Source organism: Cynocephalus volans, chromosome 6 (assembly GCF_027409185.1).
Source record: "Cynocephalus volans isolate mCynVol1 chromosome 6, mCynVol1.pri, whole genome shotgun sequence".
In the NCBI taxonomy this organism is placed as follows: Eukaryota; Metazoa; Chordata; class Mammalia; order Dermoptera; family Cynocephalidae; genus Cynocephalus; species Cynocephalus volans.
In genome coordinates this window covers 13,202,107-13,220,248 of record NC_084465.1, presented here as the reverse complement: position 1 = coordinate 13,220,248, position 18,142 = coordinate 13,202,107, and the positions used below count along the sequence as shown (strand labels likewise).

General features: G+C 48.7%; 1 protein-coding gene across 1 annotated transcript; it reads right to left on the bottom strand.

Annotated features, from left to right (window-relative positions):
* Nucleotides 1–6,426: 6,426 nt before the first annotated feature.
* Nucleotides 6,427–11,972, bottom strand: NOBOX (NOBOX oogenesis homeobox). The gene is made up of 8 exons (XM_063100986.1): nt 11,936–11,972; nt 9,814–10,362; nt 9,265–9,401; nt 8,849–8,991; nt 8,497–8,582; nt 8,055–8,286; nt 7,426–7,706; nt 6,427–6,728 (listed from the first exon to the last, which is right to left on the bottom strand). The coding sequence occupies exons 1-8, from the start codon at nt 11,970–11,972 to the stop codon at nt 6,427–6,429; spliced, it is 1,767 nt and encodes a 588-aa protein (XP_062957056.1).
* Between the last annotated feature and the right edge of the window lie 6,170 nt (nt 11,973–18,142).

The following is an 18,142-nucleotide window of genomic DNA, read 5'->3' as shown; positions in this document are numbered from 1 at the left end:
TGGGGCCACTAGAGCTCAGGGGAAGAGGAGGAGAGACTGACAGAGTTCATGAATGAAGATGGGAGAATCCATGATGAGAGGAAGAAAAAACTGCTCTGACCATTTTGAGCCCCAGCTGCATCCAGGCTGGAGCTGCTGAGCACATGGAGCAGGAGCCAGCATAAGCTGCAGCTGTGCCCTTCAGATGGAGTTGCTTGGAGGCAGCAGGGGAGAAGAGGGCCTTGGTGGTCCCCAGGACAGCAAGACCACTAATAGGGTTCCCGTGGATTCATCCAGGAGCAAGGAGTCACAAAAACTGAAAAAAAGGAGCCACTCAGAGCCCAATGAGTCATCACAAGGGACCAGAGCACGGCCTGTCCCATGGGAAACGTTTGCAGCATGGGCAGTAAGGGAGACAGGCCCACAGGGAGAACACTGGGGCACGGCAAGGACAGCTGATCTGCACCCCAATCGGTAAAGGACCACTCAGAGGAGACTGGTCAGGAATGTAGAATTGCATGGGGTGTGGTTTGATGAAAAGATTCAGGCCCAGACCAGAGTTTCTATACAACCCAGGTACACCAGATCTCTCAAGAGCCAGAAGTACCTATAAAGTCAAACATTAAAACCTGAGCTGCACAAAAAGCTTTCCCTAGAGAATCAGCAACAAAACAGCAATTTAGGCCAACCACAGAGCTCAAGTACTGGTCCCCACATGAAGGTCCCCCATTTTAGAAATAAGGAAAGGACAACAAGTTAGTTCCAGAGCAGAGTTTAAATGGTGGGAACAGCAAATAATCCAACAGAGAAATGAAAGAAAAAACAAAGTACCTGCAACCAGAGACAAGGTTTCATATTAACTAGTAAAGGTCTCATTTCACCAAAGAACACCTGTAACACCTAGAAGGACCAGAAGTCTCCTGGGCTACCAAGCCAGAAAGGGGGGAGGACTGGGGGCCTCAGCAATGCACCCCCAACACCTGCAACCAGTCCCAAGGATGGGGGAGAAGGGCCTTGGTCACATCCCCCCAACACACGCAGCCAGCCCAGCAGCAACCACTGAGCCACCGCAGGAAGCACCCTGGGCTCTCCTGACCTGGGGCAGGAGAGCCTTAGGCTTTGGCCATGCCCGTCTGACACCCACAGCCACCCCAGGGCGACCACTGAGCCACCACAGGTAGTGCCCCGGGCCTCCAGAGCCAGGGCGGCAGGGGACCTCGGACCTCGGCCATGCCCTAACAACCACAGACAGCCCAGTGGTGACCACTGAGCTGCCGCAGGAAGTGCCCCAGACTCTCCCGAGCCGAGGGCATCTGCCATGCCCTTCCAACATCTGAAGCCAGTCCAGTGACAAACACTAAGCTGCAGCAAGAAGGGCCCTGGGTTCCCAAGCTGGGACGGTGGGGGGCCAGGGCTTTTGCCACCCCCTTCCCCCGACATCTGCACCCAGACTGGCAATGACCAAGCCACTGCTGGAAGCCCTCCTGTCTACCCTGTGGGAATGTGGGGACTGCTACAGGCCTCAACCCCTCCCCTCCTCCTTCCTCCTTCTTCCATCCCATTTCCTTCCCCTTTCCCTCTCCCACTTTCTCCCAACTGCTCTGCAACAACATCCTAGAATGTAAAAAATATTAATAAAATTACATTTTCTTAAAAAAAAAGATAAAAGTGCTCCAGGAGGCAGACATTATATATAATGTCAACATATGATACACAGAAAGCAGAAACACTTGATTCTTATTTCAGACTGTCTTCTCAAAGAAAGGAAAATATTCTAGAAATTAAAAGGCTCAGACAAAAAAACATTAGATGGACTTAAAACCCAAACAGAAGTCTTATAGCTGGTTTAAATAATTCTACAAGACAGGCCAGCCCCGTGGCTCACTCGGGAGAGTGCGGTGCTGGGAGCGCCAAGGCCACGGGTTCAGATCCTAATAGGGATGGCCGGCGGCGCGCAGTGCAGACGACATCAAGCCAAGGGTTACGATCCCCTTACTGGTCACAAAAAAAAAAAAAAGGAAAAGAAAATAATAATAATTCTATAAGTTTTCTAGTGCAGAACAGGAGAGGGTCTCTAAGACGTAATAGAGGCAAATACCCTAATTTTCAGAGATGATTTATAGAAACTAAAGGAGAATAAGTTTAATGTAAAATTCTTATGGACTTTTATAAGATTATTGAAAGTTGATTTATGAACATTTTGATAGAAAAATAACCATAAAAGATAAAAGGTGTTCTCTAAAATTAAGCCACACCAAACTAATCTAATTTGTTGTGTGGTTAGGTTTACAAGAATGTTAAATTGGCAGAGGGCTATACAGAGAATACATTTTCATTTTATTGAGTCATACAGCAGTTTTTTTTACCCCAAATCCTTGTGGTAGATAGCAAAGGATGATAGTACAATTAAAGAGGATTTGTAGCTAGCTTAACTCTCTACTCAAATAAGTGCCCACAAATGGAGTATTTTCAAGGAGGAATGCCAAAATGTCCTGTTCACTAATTTATCAATGATTGGATTATAAAATATACAAAACATACTGATCAAATTTGCAGATAGAACAAAATTGCAAAAATGGCTAATGTTACCTAAGAACTCCAGACCATCTTAAGCTAAATAATGAGCTAAAATTAAAATGAAACTGAACAGGCAACATAAATCTTCGTATATTTATATTTGAAATGTCAATTCTCCAAGGACAAAATGAGAGTGAACCAGCTTTAGAACAGCTTCTGTTAAAATGACCTAGAGGTCATAGTGGACAATAAGTTTTGAACCAAGAACATGAACTTGCTGCAAAGTAGAAGGAAGAACTTTACATTAAAGCTGTTCAAAAATTCTATAGGCTCTTGTGTAAGGGAGTTAGCCCCACCCTCAGCCCCCCAGTGGAAAATCGAGACTGAATAAGGCTCCATGGACGGTAGGGTAGAGGAGACTCATGTATGTCAGGGGCTTGGACTTGACAGCCTGTAAGGTTCTCTTCTACCTCTAGGTTTCTATGCTTCTAAGAAGTCTCCACCATTTTCTCTTCATTTACTCTATCATTAATTTTTAAATCTCAATTAACTCATTTTATTTTTAGTCACTATTAGATTGTCTCACACTTTTTATCTAAGAGTTGCATGTAAGGGCAGATCTTGAAGTTGATCACCCTTCAATTCTTAGTTTTAGATGCTGTAATTTTTCTATACAGAGCTGCTGTATAGAAAATCCTTGAGTGGCAGGAGCCAAAATTACAACCTGGAGGAGAAAATATCTACCCTTTCTGCAGGGCTTTGAAAACAACCAAATATTGTGGAAAGAACAGTTGCAGTCTCCCATCTTCTCCCTTATGTCTGTTTTTAGGCTGCCCATTTCATGGGTGGCATGAGACAGAATGTAAAAACAAAGAGATACGTGAAATGTGTGCTTCAAAAGACTCAGTTATGTATCAAAACACAAGATATTCAGTATTTCAATATATACATCCAATCCCTAGGTTAAAGATACTGAATCCTGGTTACTGGAATCCTTGAGTGGCAATAGGAGATGACATAACACTAAAACTCCTCAACACTGTTGGTCTGTAAAACCTGTAAAACCCTACGTAGATATATGAACACAAGGATTTGTGTAACTAAGAAGTTTCTCTTCAATTTCCAGATATTTTTCCTTTTTATTTCTTATGGAGTATGATCCTAGAACTATTATGATGGATGTAAGTTAATAATTCCTTATAATACAAGTTTTAAAAAAAAATTATTGTATATTGTTCAATAGTCATGGCACCTGGAGTTCCAGAAAGACACCGTCCCTCTGCCCCACACCAAATGCACAGTGAAGTGATTTGTATCAGCAACCCTCAAATCCTAACTATTAGGGTACCATAGGGCCACCAGATGTGGGGTGCTACATATAGCCCCAAATAGTGAGGTCAAATCATAGCCCAAAAACACTGGGAAGGAAAAGAGGAATGGGTTTAACATTTATCATGTGCTTTCTGTATGTCAGATACTTTCCTATACAATTTCCATGTATCAAGTTGTTAATTAGATAGTAGCTTGATCCCAGGGAAATGGCAGCTGTAAATAAAAATTTTAAAATAACTAAATTACTGCAGTCTCTCCACCCCACCTCCAGACCATTATAGAGCTGACACTGAAGTAAACCAACACCACAGTCCTGGTTTCAGAATATTTTTAGTCTAGTTGCTTAACAGCCAGCACTTTCTCATGTGTATGTCTCTTCCCATCACTCAACTTGCAGTGGAATATTTCTTTAGCCCCTTCTTAAAATACCACTGTCTTCTCCAGATGATGTCATTCAGATTGTCTGTGCCTGCTCTATTTTCCCTATTAGAAACATCCATGCCATCCCGGTGGAACACTCCCATCTGCTACCACCGTAGCAATCCCCGCCTCAGTTGCAGATCCACGTAATTGTCCCCTGGGTCAGATGAACCTTTGCCTCCCACGACGTGTAGACTTGAGAGTGGCCGCCTGCCTTCCTATGGCCACTGGTCTTTCCCCGTCCCCTTATGGCCTTCCTGTGAGCCTGTCTTCCCCCGGCCTGTCTTGTTCACCTTCATTTAGTTCCTTGGAGTTTCTTTTTGATCCTGATGCTCTCACCCGCCGTCCCCCAAATTCCTTTTCATCTTCTCTCTGCCTCTTTCCCAAACACCCCCTTGTCCCTTGCATCCACAGGCCCTCAGCTGGCACTCATACTCTTCCGTCACCTTTGCATTTGTTTTATTAACTGCCCTATGACATGCAAGCCAAGCCAGCCTCTGGTTTCCTCTTGATTTCTCCCTCCACACGCATCCTGACTATTCATTCCATCCCATCTCTCTAATCCCCAGCACTGCTCTTCTTTGTGTTAGAATATTGATCTTTAGAACGATCTGACTTTTCCCCTATCCTTATTCATGCTCCTGTCCAGTCAGCTCTCAGCTTCCTTTACATTCCGCTTCCCGCTTGCATGGCCTCTGCAGATGCCTCCCCACTTCTTTCATTCCCCTCGACCTGTTCTTTTTACCCTTGGGTCTCTTCCCCCAGCTCCAGACCTGTGCCTGACTTCTGTTAAAAAGCATTTCGGGAAGGATTTTACTCTAGGGCTCTTTTCTGCTTCCGTCTCCCAGTTGATGATTTGTTACTTCTCTTACAGCCTCTTCCCTCATCTGTCTGGTCCTCTCAGACGCGTCTCCAGGACACCCCCCCCCCACCTCCCCTTTGTATACAAATGGGCTGTTCACCCTCCTTCTCACACTCTCTTTAGCCCTTTCTACAATAAAGCAGGATCTCAAGCAGGGAACAAATAGGGTCTAATGGATGTTTCCTCCTTCGTTGCCTAATTTGTCATTTGCCTAATCTGGCTCACTGCCAGAGAACGGAAGGAAGCTATGCAAGTTCCACGTGGGTGCCCTGCCACTCTGCGCAAAGGACAGGGGGGAGCAGCTCAGGGGCATATCCTCACTGCAGTCCCCTCCTTCCCGAGCTTCTGACCGATTGTTCAGACGCCAAGGAGGCATTCTCGATCTTTGCTAAACTGTCTCTCTTTTCTTCCTCTTCCCCCAACTCCACCCACCACCACAGCTCCCTAGATTAGCACCCAACTTCAAAGGGTAACTGTAAATCAATGGAGTAGGTAAGACTGCAGTCCATGGCTAAGAGGTAAGTAAGAAAGGGTTAGTGATCATTTTAGGTGATCTCTTAAGGTGCCTGGCAAAGTGACTTTGATGTCTCTGCAAGCTGGGTGGAGGAGACAGAAAAGATCCTGGAGCCTTTATCCCGGCCCAGTGAGGTCTCTGCTCAGAGACTGGGGATGCAGTGGCATCACTCTTGTGCAGGAGAGAACTGTCTACTTACTATCTGCTTCTGGGCACTCCCCTCAAAATAAAGAGCATTTGGGAAATAAATCATAGTTTATAACTCTAGAGACTTGACCTCAAATATCCTCAGGCTTACTTGTGATCCTATCCCTACAGGGCCCAAATTCCAAAGACAGGCCCAGATTCAGATTTGCTCAGGTTCAGTCCTAGGGTTGTAAATAGACATGACTTAATGGCAGGACTGAAGGAAAAGCCCAAGATGTACAACTTTTTCTTTAGTGGGAGAGATGAGCCAGTGGCTAGGGAAGATGCAGGTTCCATGCGATCATGCCCAGAGGAGACCTCACCTGAGGATTACGTCCAACAGATAGTCCGCTGAGTGGAAGGAAACAAAGGAAACGGGGCTCTGAATTAGCACAAATGAGGAAACACAAGCCCAGAGAAAAACCCAAGGGTTTACTACTTTACTGCTTTCTGCGGACACTCTGGCTCATTTGCCTAGCAAGGAAAGGAAACAGCATAAACTGACAGAACATCCAAAAGTAACACGGGCCAGCCTCTTTTTTCAGGACCCCATACACAGGCGTGGGGAAAAGGGCAGTCCCACTGAGAAGCCTCTCCCCCCTCTGCAGACCCCCAGCTAGGGGCCGTGGCTGCTGTTGTCTTCCTCTCTGACCTCCTCCAGGGCTGAGGGCTGCTTCAGGGAAGTGCCAGGCTGCTCCTCCTGTGCCTTGAGGAATAAAGGCCCAGTTCCTGGTCTGGCCCCTTCAGGCAGCTGGGCGAGGCCTGGTGAAGCCTGCCTGCTCATAGTCTGAGCACAGGGAGCTGGAAATAGATCGGGGAAGCAGCCATCTCCTCCCGGGGGGTGCCCCAGAGCTTGTGGGAAGAACAGACCAGGGAAGGGCAGTTCCGCCAAATAGGGGTCACTCCAGGGGACTGTACCTGTGGGGTCAAAGAGTATAGGAATTATTGCACAGGACTAAATATCAGTCATCATTCAATGTGTCTGTAACTGCATCCCCTTTCCTCCTCCATTGAAATGCAGCTTAGGACCCCAGCACGAGTCTGTATGAAACACTAGCACCAGGCTCCCCCCCCAGGGCCAGACATGCTCTTGGACTGGAGGTCCTCTGACACAAAGGGGACCATGCGTCAGGACAAGTGCTGTCTCCCGCACGCAGCAAGGAGACCGGGAAGCCCCTGGACACCTCTTTCCTCTCCTGCTAGAATTTAGACTTGGTAAGATGGATGCTTTCAAGACTTCAGAGGTCCAAGTGGCCCAGCAGAACACTAGTATCAGCTGCCATCTACTCTGTGCCGTGTATTTTCATTCAGACTATTTCTGATCCTTACCGAATCCCTCTATGGTATGGAACTATTATTCCCATTTCAGAGTCCAGGACACTGAGACTCAGGAGAGCTAGTAACCGGCTGAGCTGGGTCCTAATGCCAAACTCCAGAGCTCTTGGGCCGATTCTCACTGATCTGAAGCCTCCATGTGACTTAAGAAGAGCTTAATAAAGAGAAGTAGGGGCTAGCAAAAGGCCCTGCCTCAGTCTCTTCCCCAGATAACGTGGCTTTCTGTCCCTTCTCACCTGCCTCTATCACAAGGGGGCCCTGCCTTCCAGCCCCAACTCACCCATATTCCCAGCAGGCGTCTGCAGCAGGATCTGCCCTGAGGACGGGCCTGGGCAATAGCCCTGTGACATGCCCCCACGGGGGCTGCAGGGAAAGGAGAAAAGCGAGTCTTCCAGTGGAGGGAGTGTCAGCGAACTGGGCGTGGGAAAGGGCGAGGGCTGCGGGTAAGAAAACTGGGTCTGCGGGGCCTGGGGGAACTGCAGTGGCCCCAGCTGGCTGCTTTGTTGGTAATCCTGAGGTGCCAGCTCTTCCAGATATGAGCAGGTGGGTTGGGGGGTGATGCTGTGGGGGACAGAGGAGTACTTAGTGAGGTGCTGGGCTGCTCCCCCATTCCCACCACACGCAGGTAAGGCCCTTCCTCTCCGCACCTCTCCCCACCTCCAAGGCGCCCCCAGACTTGCAAGACCACTGCTGCCGCCGCCGCCTCCGGCTCACTTCTCACCCATCTCTGCTCTGTCACTGCAACATCTTAGACTGTCCCACCCAAATCCACTTTCTTTAACCCCCATCACATATACCACGCCTTGCTCCTCTCGGTTAAGCCTTTTCCCTCCCAGGGTCTATCTATGGTCTCTCCCTCTATACCCCTCTCAAGGTAACTCAAGTGACCCCTCTCCTGACGTTCCTTACCTTGTCCCCCAGGACCCACAGAGGCCATTCTTGTGGCTGCTGTCACTGCTGGGAGCATCCATCACCAGAGGCATCAGTTGGGGGGTGTGGACAGGGCCGAGGGGAAAAGGAAGGTTGGCCCTTCGAACAGGTGGGGGGCTGAAGAGTGGAGGGGTTCCCGCCACCCTCTGAGCCCCCTCACTCTGTTGGGTTGGCGCCAGAGTCTGGTCAGATGTCAGCAGCATGGGAGGCTCTAGGGACAGAAGGCAAAGAGGGGCTATAGAGGTAAGAAAAAGGGGACACAGGTTCGGGATTGCTGAGTGTTAGGACAAGCGGCATCCAGGTCCCCCCTGTGGGCCCCACTGGAGAGCTCTGGCCCACTCCCACCTCTATCAAGCAAGGACCCCCCATCTTCACTAGCTACCATTTCCTCCTAGCTAACCCTCTGAAGGTGGGAGCTCACCTGGAAAAGTATCCGGAGGGGGCTCCTGAGGAAAAGTATCAGGCTCGGGGTCCATGAGCACAGGGGGTGGGAGCTCAGCCGTAGAGCTGAAGAGAGAGTGAAGAATGTAGCTCTGCGGGTCTCTGCGTTTACACAGGAGCCTCGTGCAGGAAAAGGGACACCAGATTCTCAAACTCTGCCTCCTATAGGAACTTTCCGACTCTGCCCCAACCAAAATTCTTCTAAATATTAGCCAACAACCCTAGGACTCATACCCAGCCTTCCAACACCCTCTCCTTCTGCACCCCAGGATCCCAGCTTGCACCCCACTTTGTATGTGCAGGGATGATCCAGGAAGAGGGGAAATTCTTACCTGCACTGACTTCTGGCAGGGACAGAGGCAGGAGCAGGGACAGAGGCAGGAGCAGGGGCAGGAGCTTCCGGATCGTCCTTGGTTTCTTTCCCATTCAGTTTCTCCAGTTTTCGCCACTTTGCCCGGCGATTCTGGAACCACACCTATAGAAGAAAGGCACTTGAACTTGCGAAAGGGGGTAGAGACTAAGGCTGACTGAGGTCCTGACTGTCACACGATGAGCTACATGACTTTAGGAGGTCGCTTCGCTGCTGTGCTTCAGTCGCCCCTCCGCCAGGCTGCTTTTCTAAGGTCTCTGCAGCGCCTTCCTCTCCCCATAGCCGGAGGGAATCAGCACTGTGGAATCAGGCGGGAGCACGGCCACACCCGAGACCTAACGTCCGCTCCTATGCAGGTCCCATCGCTAGGTTCTCCACCCCCAGTGACCGGTCAGCCAGCCCCTTTACCATGATGCGTTGCGGGGTGACCCCCACCATCTGGGCGATCTCCCGGCGCTTATCGCTGTCAGGATAGTGGTCCTCTTGGAAGATCTTCTCCAGCTCCTCCAGCTGGTCTGCAAGAAGAAACTCACATGAGGAGGACGAACACCCGTGATGTGGCAGGAAAGGACACAGAGAGATGCCCACCAGGTATCTCCAGCAGATGGAACCACTGTCCCCAACCCACAGGCCTTCCCAGAGCCTTACAACTAAGCTCACCGATGGGCCGGGCCTTCCCTCTCTCAGATGTTGTGGCAGAGATCTGTGTGGCCTTTTACCTTCCTCACCCATCGACCCTGGACCCAACCTCACTTTCTGAGGGTCAGAGGTGGTGGCACTGTCACAGCCAAGAGAAAACCCATGACCAAGTGACATATGAACTAATCACACCATTCTGGTCTCCTGGAGCTACATTCTTTGCACAGCCCCACCTTTCCCAGGATGACACCTGGTCTCTTCAGTTCCCCCGCACCTTTAGGGACTTACCTGAGCGGTAGAGTGTTCGAGTCTTTTTCCGAACTTGGCAGGTCATTTCTGGGGGCCCCTTTTTCTGGTCTGTGTTTTGGCTGTTCTGGTTCAATGTACTCAGGAGGTTGGCCAGGTGGCAGGGCCCCCGGCCTGACCCACAAGGCACTGGGTTGTGTGTGGCACGGGCTGAGTTAGAGACACCAGGAGATGACGTGGGGGCCAGGTCCACAGCATTAGGCTTTTTCTGCTTACCGGGGGCTGGGGAATAGGGCCTTTTGCCTGCCCTCACCTCTCTCACTGGGAGGGAACAACTTTCCCCCTGGGTCTGGGGTCTGGGTGGGGCTAGAGCTCTGTCTTTGTGCAGAGCCTTGGTGCTGGGGGGCTGGCCCACTCTCCCAGCAGTGGTCCCAGTGAGTTCTCCAGAGACCTCTGGCAGCTTCTTTTCTCCTGAGACAGCACCAGAGAGTGGCAGGTCCTCACTCGGGGCATGCAGAGCGTGGGGGGCTGAACCCTGCAGCAGCTCCTCCTCTGGTCCAGCAGCCAGGGGCTTGCCTCCACTGTCCTGGCCTGTGGGGAGCCAGCACCCACTGACCTTAGCACCAGGTAGAAGGAAGAGCCCGGACTAAGAGGACATGCTGCTTCCTGCTCTGCAACCGATTTATTGTTGGATCTTAGGCCTTAATTTGCCCACCTACCAAACGTAATAATTCCAGACTTACCTCCCTAACTTGACTATGGGGAGGATCAAATTAGATAATCAAACTGTTTTGAAAAATGTAAACAAATATATGCAACTCTAAGGGGACCTTAGCTCACAGAAGTAGAGCAATACGAATTTGGGGGGACTCACTCCCTGTGACTTCCCTGTTTCTTTTTTCCCGGACACAAGGGGTATGAGTTTGAGGGACAGGCATCTGTTCAGGTGTTCTAAGGGACAAATGTTGGGGGAGAGGGTTGACGAGAAGAGAGAGAAACAGATGATTGAGATTCTGCTTCTCCTGTGCCTGGACCCTGTTCCTGCTGCAGACACAGACGTCACTGCTCAGAAAAGGGACAAGACAAGATGATGGGCTCCAGAAGCCCAGGCGAGGACACCAACAAAGACAACAGGAACAGCCATCTCCACCTTCTGCAGAACTCACTCTGTCTCTGCCAACCTGTCTTGCCCCCAAGGATGCCCCCCCTCCCCGTCCCTGCAAAGTGAAAACCTTCACTCCAAGGCCTCCCCTCTTTTTACAGGCAAGGAAAGAGCGACCCAACTAGAACTAAAATCGCGATCACTCATCCTTAAAGCTGCTCTTCCTTTCTTTGAGCAGATTGATTCATCAGGAGCTAAGCACCTTCCAAAGATGTGTACGGTGCGCATTTCATCCCTGAGAGGAAGGCACTATTAATATCTCTTAACAAATGAAGAAATGAGGGTTAGAAAGTCCAGTAATGTGCCCAAGATCACACAGCACGGTGAGCACATATTCCATTCTCCTACTCGCTATGCAGAGTTCTCAGGGTCCCAACACACTGTCCCCAGCTTCACCTCTCAACTTCCAACCACAGAACCCTCAGCTCTGGAAGCCACTTTACCTTTTCCAAGTAAGTGGGAATATCTGTAAATAAATGCTAACTAGTGACTAAGAGCTATTGCTATTTTAATGAAAATTGCAAGAGAGAGAAAGTCATTCCTTAAGACATTTTAACAACGTGTTAGAGAAAGATAGAAGGTCACGAGCTGAGGTGCTTTATGAAGTTGTTTGCTAGGATATGTTAGACGGGACTTGCATGGGGTCGGGGGCCGGTCTCAAGCTGGGACGAGGGTGAGCAGGCCTCTATGGGGGCTCAATAAACGCAGGTCTTTTGCAGTCATATTACCTTGGGAAGAAAGGTGACGACTGTGCAGAACCTGGACTCCCAGGGGCCCTGGGACTCCCAGGACTCCCAGCTAGCGTTTTCCTCCCCATGGGGAGATGGTAACCCCAAAGCGGAGCACGAAGCGAGGTCGGCCTCCCTCCCACCCCACCCCGCTCCAGCCCCTCGGCCTTCCCAAGCTCTTAGGTCACCTATGGCTGGCGAGGTGGCCAGAGGCAACCCCCTCTCGGTGAACCCCCCCAAACCCCACCCCAGGGTCTGGCCAGAGCGCGCTCACCCCGCAGTTCCTTGCAGGGGTCCTCCGTGGGTTCCATTCTTGACTCCCGCCGCCGAGGCCGGCCGGGGCGGCACAGGCGCGGCCTAATGAAGCCTCGCGGGGCGGCCAGGTGTGCGGAGCCGCACGGGCCGGGCCGGGCCGGGGAGCCTCAGCCCGAGCCTGCGCCCCCTCACCGCAGCCCGCCCCCGCCGGGCACGCAGGGCGCACGGGCGGCCGCTCCCCTCCCCCGCGGCCAGGGCCAGGTGTGGGTCACCTCCCGGCCCCTGCCCTCGGCGGGGGCTGCAGCGAGAAGGGACGGGGAGCAAGACTGCTGGGCGTCCCTCGAAGGGCTAGGGGCAGCCCCGGGCGCACCCCCGCCCTAGGGCGCACTTGGTAATGGACTTGGTCGTGGCTTCAGGGTTGGAAACCGAGGCCCCCCGAGCCCTTCCGTGCGCCAAGTGTGGAAGGCGCGACTTCTGGGGCCGCTTAGCCAGGGAGCCCAACGCTGCGTGGCCCGTCTTCCATCTGTCTGCTCGCTGGGGTCTCTCCAAGCCTCAGGATCAATGAGGGGCTTAGTGCACATAGCTGCGCTCGGGGGCAGAGGCCGTGACACGAGGTCACGTGGAAGAGGCGCACACTTGTCGGATGTGGCTCCACCGCGCGAGAACGCAGGAGGCTCGCAGGTACACCGGGAGGCACTCGCTGGGCACGGTGTGGTGAGGGTTTCCACCCACTTCGTGTCTTATTCTCTGAGGATGGGGCAATGCTCTCTCTTGGGGCAATGCTCACAGGGGTGCATCTTTATGATCCCTAGTTACTGAAATATTTCTTGCCTTCATATTTTAAAAAAATCAGATTTTTAACATTCTTATTGCGTCTTTCTTCCTTTTGCCCCTGAGTGGGCAGGGGTGAGGAGTGGGGGAGCTGGCCAGACTGAAACAGGTGCTGGGGGGGGGGGGGGCGAGGCGCTGAACAGAATCCAGGTGTTTTGCTTTTAGAATTAAGACTCTGGACACCACCTGATTTCATGCTGTAATCACCTGTTGGTGCCTTTTCCTGTGCCTTAAACTGCTTTGAGGGACTTGACCTACACATGGGGACTTTGGAGGGTTGTGAGAGCTTTAGTTCCTTCTGAAACATAATAGTGTAAACAACTTCATAGCAATATGATCAAAACTTCAGGCATCTGACGTTTCATTCTGACTCTGTGACACACATATCCTCCGGTTAAGTGAGGGGTTTATAAATAGGGTCCAGTCTCTCTGCTAGAAATGAAGCATTCTAGGCCCTGTAAACAAGGAGTGGGGGACAGTGAAGTTGCTTTCCACGTGAAAAATCAGGGCCATTTGGTCCTGATGTGGTTATAAACAGAGCACAATAGTTCACTTGATCCACACCTACAGGGCACCTACTGGATGCCAGGCGCCGTGGGGCAAGTTACTTCCTTGCCCACAAAAACTGATGGTGGAGGAGAGATTAGAACAGTAGCAGTAACACAGTGTTGACACAGTGTGGCCAGTGGTGAGCTAGAGGTACGCATAGGCTAGTATGAGGCATGGAGCAGCAGGAAACTCTCCTGGACAAGGATGGAGGCTTCTTGGAGAGGGTGACACATGAGCTAAGAGCTGCAAAGCTTAACCATGTCACAGCCCTGCTGAAAACGTGATAGTGGCCCCTGACTGGCGGGTTAAACCCTGAGCTCCCTGACTTGGGATAAGAGCCTTCCAAGGTCCAGCCCTTTCTTCTGAAGCCTTAGCAACCCTGCAACCCACACCCGGGTATTCCAGCTTTTTTTGTCCCTTTTGACCTAATGTTTTTCGAAGAGTGTTCTTAAAACCCCCCGGAGCAGAATTTCATATGAAACTTGTTTAAAATGTGGCTTCCTAAGCCCCATCCCCAGAAACTTTAATTGGTAGGTCCAGGGAAGGATCCAGACATATATATTTTATCAAGCTCCTCAGGTGATTTTTATACATGTCAGAGTTTGAGACACGCAGACTTTTCAAAACAAGTTAATTAAAAGTATTCTGGGGACAGGAGTGGGGGCTGTGGGTGGTGAGACTGTGGAGAAAGGAGATGACCCTTCGTCCTTTCCCCAGGTGTCTGCTGCAGCGAGAAGCAGGGCACAATTAATTTCTTAATAGATTATCCTATCACCTTAAATTAAAAATAAATCATCCTTCTCTGTTATCCTCTATGCTGTATTTCCTCTCACTGGCTGGCTGCCCTCTGCCAGGGTGAAGATCAGAAAAGCAAATCAAATCGCCCATAGACTGGATAACACCCTCACGGCAAACTTTGAAAGAAACAGCATCTAATTGTCTACAAAGGTTTGCATAGGGACTTTGGGAATTGAAAATATTGACATTTTTCTAAACACATAATTGGCTTTGTCGTACTTGGGCTATGAATTTAGAAAAATTCAAGTTTTTTCTCTCATTCTCGATCATTTTGGCTTGCTGTTGTGCAACTTTTTTTTAACATTATATAGTTGAGTGTTTTGTTTATTTACATGAAGAATTTGATTTAATGGCTGTTAGTGAATTTTATCTAAGGACGCACGTGGGCATGTAAGAATGTCTTGATGTGTTTTGTCGGGAAAGTGCTGTGTTTATGATATATAGTGTTCAGTCATACCTTCCATGGATCAACTTCAAGTGAAGGAGTGTTGTCATAGAAGTGAAAATACTGGGTAGAAAAGAGAAACTGCTCAGTTATGTGGGGGACCACAAGGTATTATTTCAGGGATACTGAGAGATATTTATTTCTAAGTCCATTTCACCTTCATGATCTGACTAGTTGATATACTCAACTTTGTTTAGAGGGAAGGGAAGGGTTTGTTTTTTTAAAAAATTTTTTTTAGTTTCTTAGTTTTCAAAGCCCAACTATAAACCACCATCACCACTCACTTATGAAGAGCCATTTGTTCCAATGTCTTTTTCTTCTCACAATGTGAGAATGACAGAACAAAAAGAAATGTGTCTGCTGCTGAGAAATGCAGTCATTTTTTTCAGTCTCTGTAGAGTTAACCATATAACTAGATTAAGCAAGTGAAATCAGCATTCTTCATCTTTCTTCCCGAGCTCTCTATAATGGGAAAAATAACCAGAAGAAGATAGCTGATTGAGAGTCTTTTTAAAGGAAACCACAGGTCATTCGTTCCTGTTCTGAGTGCCACAGCCAAGCGTGAGCAGCAGCAGGTCATTGGAAGCCCTGGGAGCAGAGAGGCAAGAATCCATGTGAAAGACAGGCAGAAATCTGCACAGGCCCCGGCTGGGGGAGTGTAGTCATAGCCGCCTTGGAGTCCAGGGGCCCAGGAAACACCCAGGGAGAGAAGCGCTGTGGAGGCACAGAGGGGACAGGGCAGCTGGCGCCAGGCACGTGCTCAGGGACCAGGACTTCCTGAGCCGGATGAAGGCCAGTGACCAGATGATCAGATAAACACTCTGCACCCAAGATGACAAAGCTGGTGGTGCCAGGGACAGAGAGACACATTGGGAGCTGCCAAAGTCTTTGGAAACCCCAGGAAAGGGTGGTTGGAGGCTGCCAGTGAAGAGTATTGCGAGCACCTGCCTGAAGTGCACACTGCCCTGGCAGGGTGCAGACAGGTTCTGGAGTGATTCAGCATAATAATTGCTAATGCCCTTGCCCCAAACACTCAAGGTTTTATTTTATTCTCACAAGAATGGTGACCTTGTTTAAAACACGTTGCTGCTGCTGCTAGGGTTTATAATAAATCGCCATTGCTTGTGTTTTGTAAGTTAGAAAGTACTTTCACATCCATTCTAATTCTCTCCTCCTGAGGTGCCTGTGTTTTGCAGGCATGTTTTTCTTTCTGTTCTAGGCTTCTCCCAGATTGCAAAGCTGTAGTGCTAATGATGGCCTGGCTTTCAAGGTCCCCTCAAAACCCGGCCCCACCCTTCTCTCAGACTTCATGGTGGCTTCTGTCCCTTCCCCATTCCTCCCTCAGAATGGCCTGTGTCTTATACCTCAGGGCTACTGAGCACGCTGTTTTATCAGCATGAAACATCTTTCCTTTCCTTTTATTTCTGTCAAAGTCTCACCCATACTTCAAAGCCCAACCCAAATATTCTCTTTCCTGTGCCTGTCTCGGCCTTCCACAGCCACAATTAACTGTCTCCGCCATGTCCTCCATGCTACTGAGCTTACATTAATTTTACACCACCTAACAGAGTTTTCTGTGTTCTCCACTGGATGGGGAGTTCTTAGATGGCAACATACTTCTCTTCCACTTGCTTTACAAATATCAACTCATTGAATTCTCATGACAACCCAATGAAGTTCTATCATTAGCCCCATTTTATTGAAGAAGAAACTGTGGCATCAAGAGCTTCAATCCTTTGCCAAAGGTCACAAAGCGGCCACCCAAGATTTGAACCCAATTAGTCTGGTTCCCGCCTGCATTCCTAACCACTAGACTCCACTGTTGATTTGATTCAGTCAATTACTGTGAGCGATCTGCGCACAAGGGATCAGTAACTGGTTATTGGCCAAAAGTTGATCACCATTGCCAGGAACTGGGGAACAGGAAAGGGAAGTGGCTGTGGTAATAAAAGGGTAGCACCAGACATGGAACTGTGTAGGCGTTCCATAGAGAGTGGTGCACATGAGCTAGAATTGCATAGAACTAAATACACACACACACATATTCACACACATGAATGCACATAAGACTGATAAAATCTGAGTAAGTTCTATGGATTTTATCAAAGTCAGTTTTCTCAGTGTGATATTGCACTAGAGTTACATAAGACATTTTACCTTTGGGGAAACTGGGGGACAGGTATATGAGATCTCTCTGTATTATTGATTACAACTGAATGTGAATCTACAGTTATCTCAAAAAATAGTAAAAAAGTTTATCTCAGTGTTCTGACCACAAGTTCAGTTCTGGACTTGGTTCAATTTAATTCACAGAAACAATATTTTGCGTAAAGTAGCATAACTAACCTTTTGTTGACAGTAATTTGAAAATATAGGTATTGATTACCTCTATTTTAATACGGGTCAAGTTGGCAAGCAGAGGAATTCCTATCTAATTTATCTTAAAAGTAAAAATATGTCTCAATAGGAATGAAAATTTGTTAGGAAAATAATTTTAAATACAGAATGATTAGAAAAGGAAAAAAATGCCATTTCTCATCAAACAGTAGTATCAGTTATTAATAATGTGGTGCATTTTGCACAGCATTTTTGCTGTTGTTGCTTTGTATATGTTCTTCATAATTGTAATTATACTCTATAATTTTGAACCTTTCTCCCCCAAAATGTATTATGAAAAGCAGAGTTCAATATTGTTTCAAAGTCTTCAGAATTTATGGAGTGGCAGTACTGTAATTTATTCTCTAACTGTTGGGGGGTAAAGCCTTTTAATTTAAATATCTACATTTTTAAAAATTAAAAAAAAATTAATTTGAAATAAAAGTTCTCATTTTTTTTCTCTTAGAGACTTTTTTCTCTCTTCCATTTGGTTATTGACCTATATCTTTTACAGCCCCAAGCCCACCAGCAGCCACAGAGTTGTTTATTTCACAGAAATAGGCAGGCAGCCAGGCTGGCAAGTGTACAGCTAAAGTATATCTTTGAGGAGGGGCCGGGATTCTGAGGTCACAAACTTGACAGGCCAGCAGGGCAGCTTCCGTGGGAGGCACGAGGTGCCTCTGCACAAGGTCTTCTTTCCTCCTCTCATGTGCTGAGGCTGCACTGTCTCTGCTAGTGGCTTGACTTTTCTGGTTAGGGTCAGTGGTGCCCTAGGGGATGTGCTGTGCCAGGAGACCTCAGAGTGCAGGGAGAGAGCTCTGTCTTCTGTCCAGACTGTGGTGCTCACAGTTTTGCTGGAGCTTTCAGGATATGGGCTTGCCTTTCGGGGCTTTGAAGCCTTCTTTGTCTCCTGTGACCCAGGTGTCCTCCAAACCTGTTGAACAGAGTATAAAAGGTAGGGTCGTGTCATGGCCAACAGGCTCCTCTGTCCTTTTGGGGCAAACTTTTAGGTCCCCTAGCATTATGGTGACAGTTCTAGATCTTTCAAATTGAATATGACCTAAACTTGTCTTTAAATGTCTCCTTTGCTTGACGTCGATGAAGATCACTAATGTGGGTTAGAAGCTAGGAGCAAGTTCCTCTGCATGGAGGAGGGAACACTGAAATATCAGGCTGGTGTTTAATGAGGCAGAGAGATTAAATGATAGCAGACTAGATTGATTACCT

Coding starts and splice junctions, on each gene's coding strand:
- NOBOX (XM_063100986.1), bottom strand. CDS start 11,972: ATGGAACCCACGGAGGACCCCTGCAAGGAACTGCGGG. Junction 8,992..9,264: donor TGGCTGACCGGTCACTGGGG/GTGGAGAACCTA, acceptor TTTCTTCTATAG/GTGTGGTTCCAGAATCGCCG. Junction 8,583..8,848: donor CCTGCCAGAAGTCAGTGCAG/GTAAGAATTTCC, acceptor CTCTCTCTTCAG/CTCTACGGCTGAGCTCCCAC.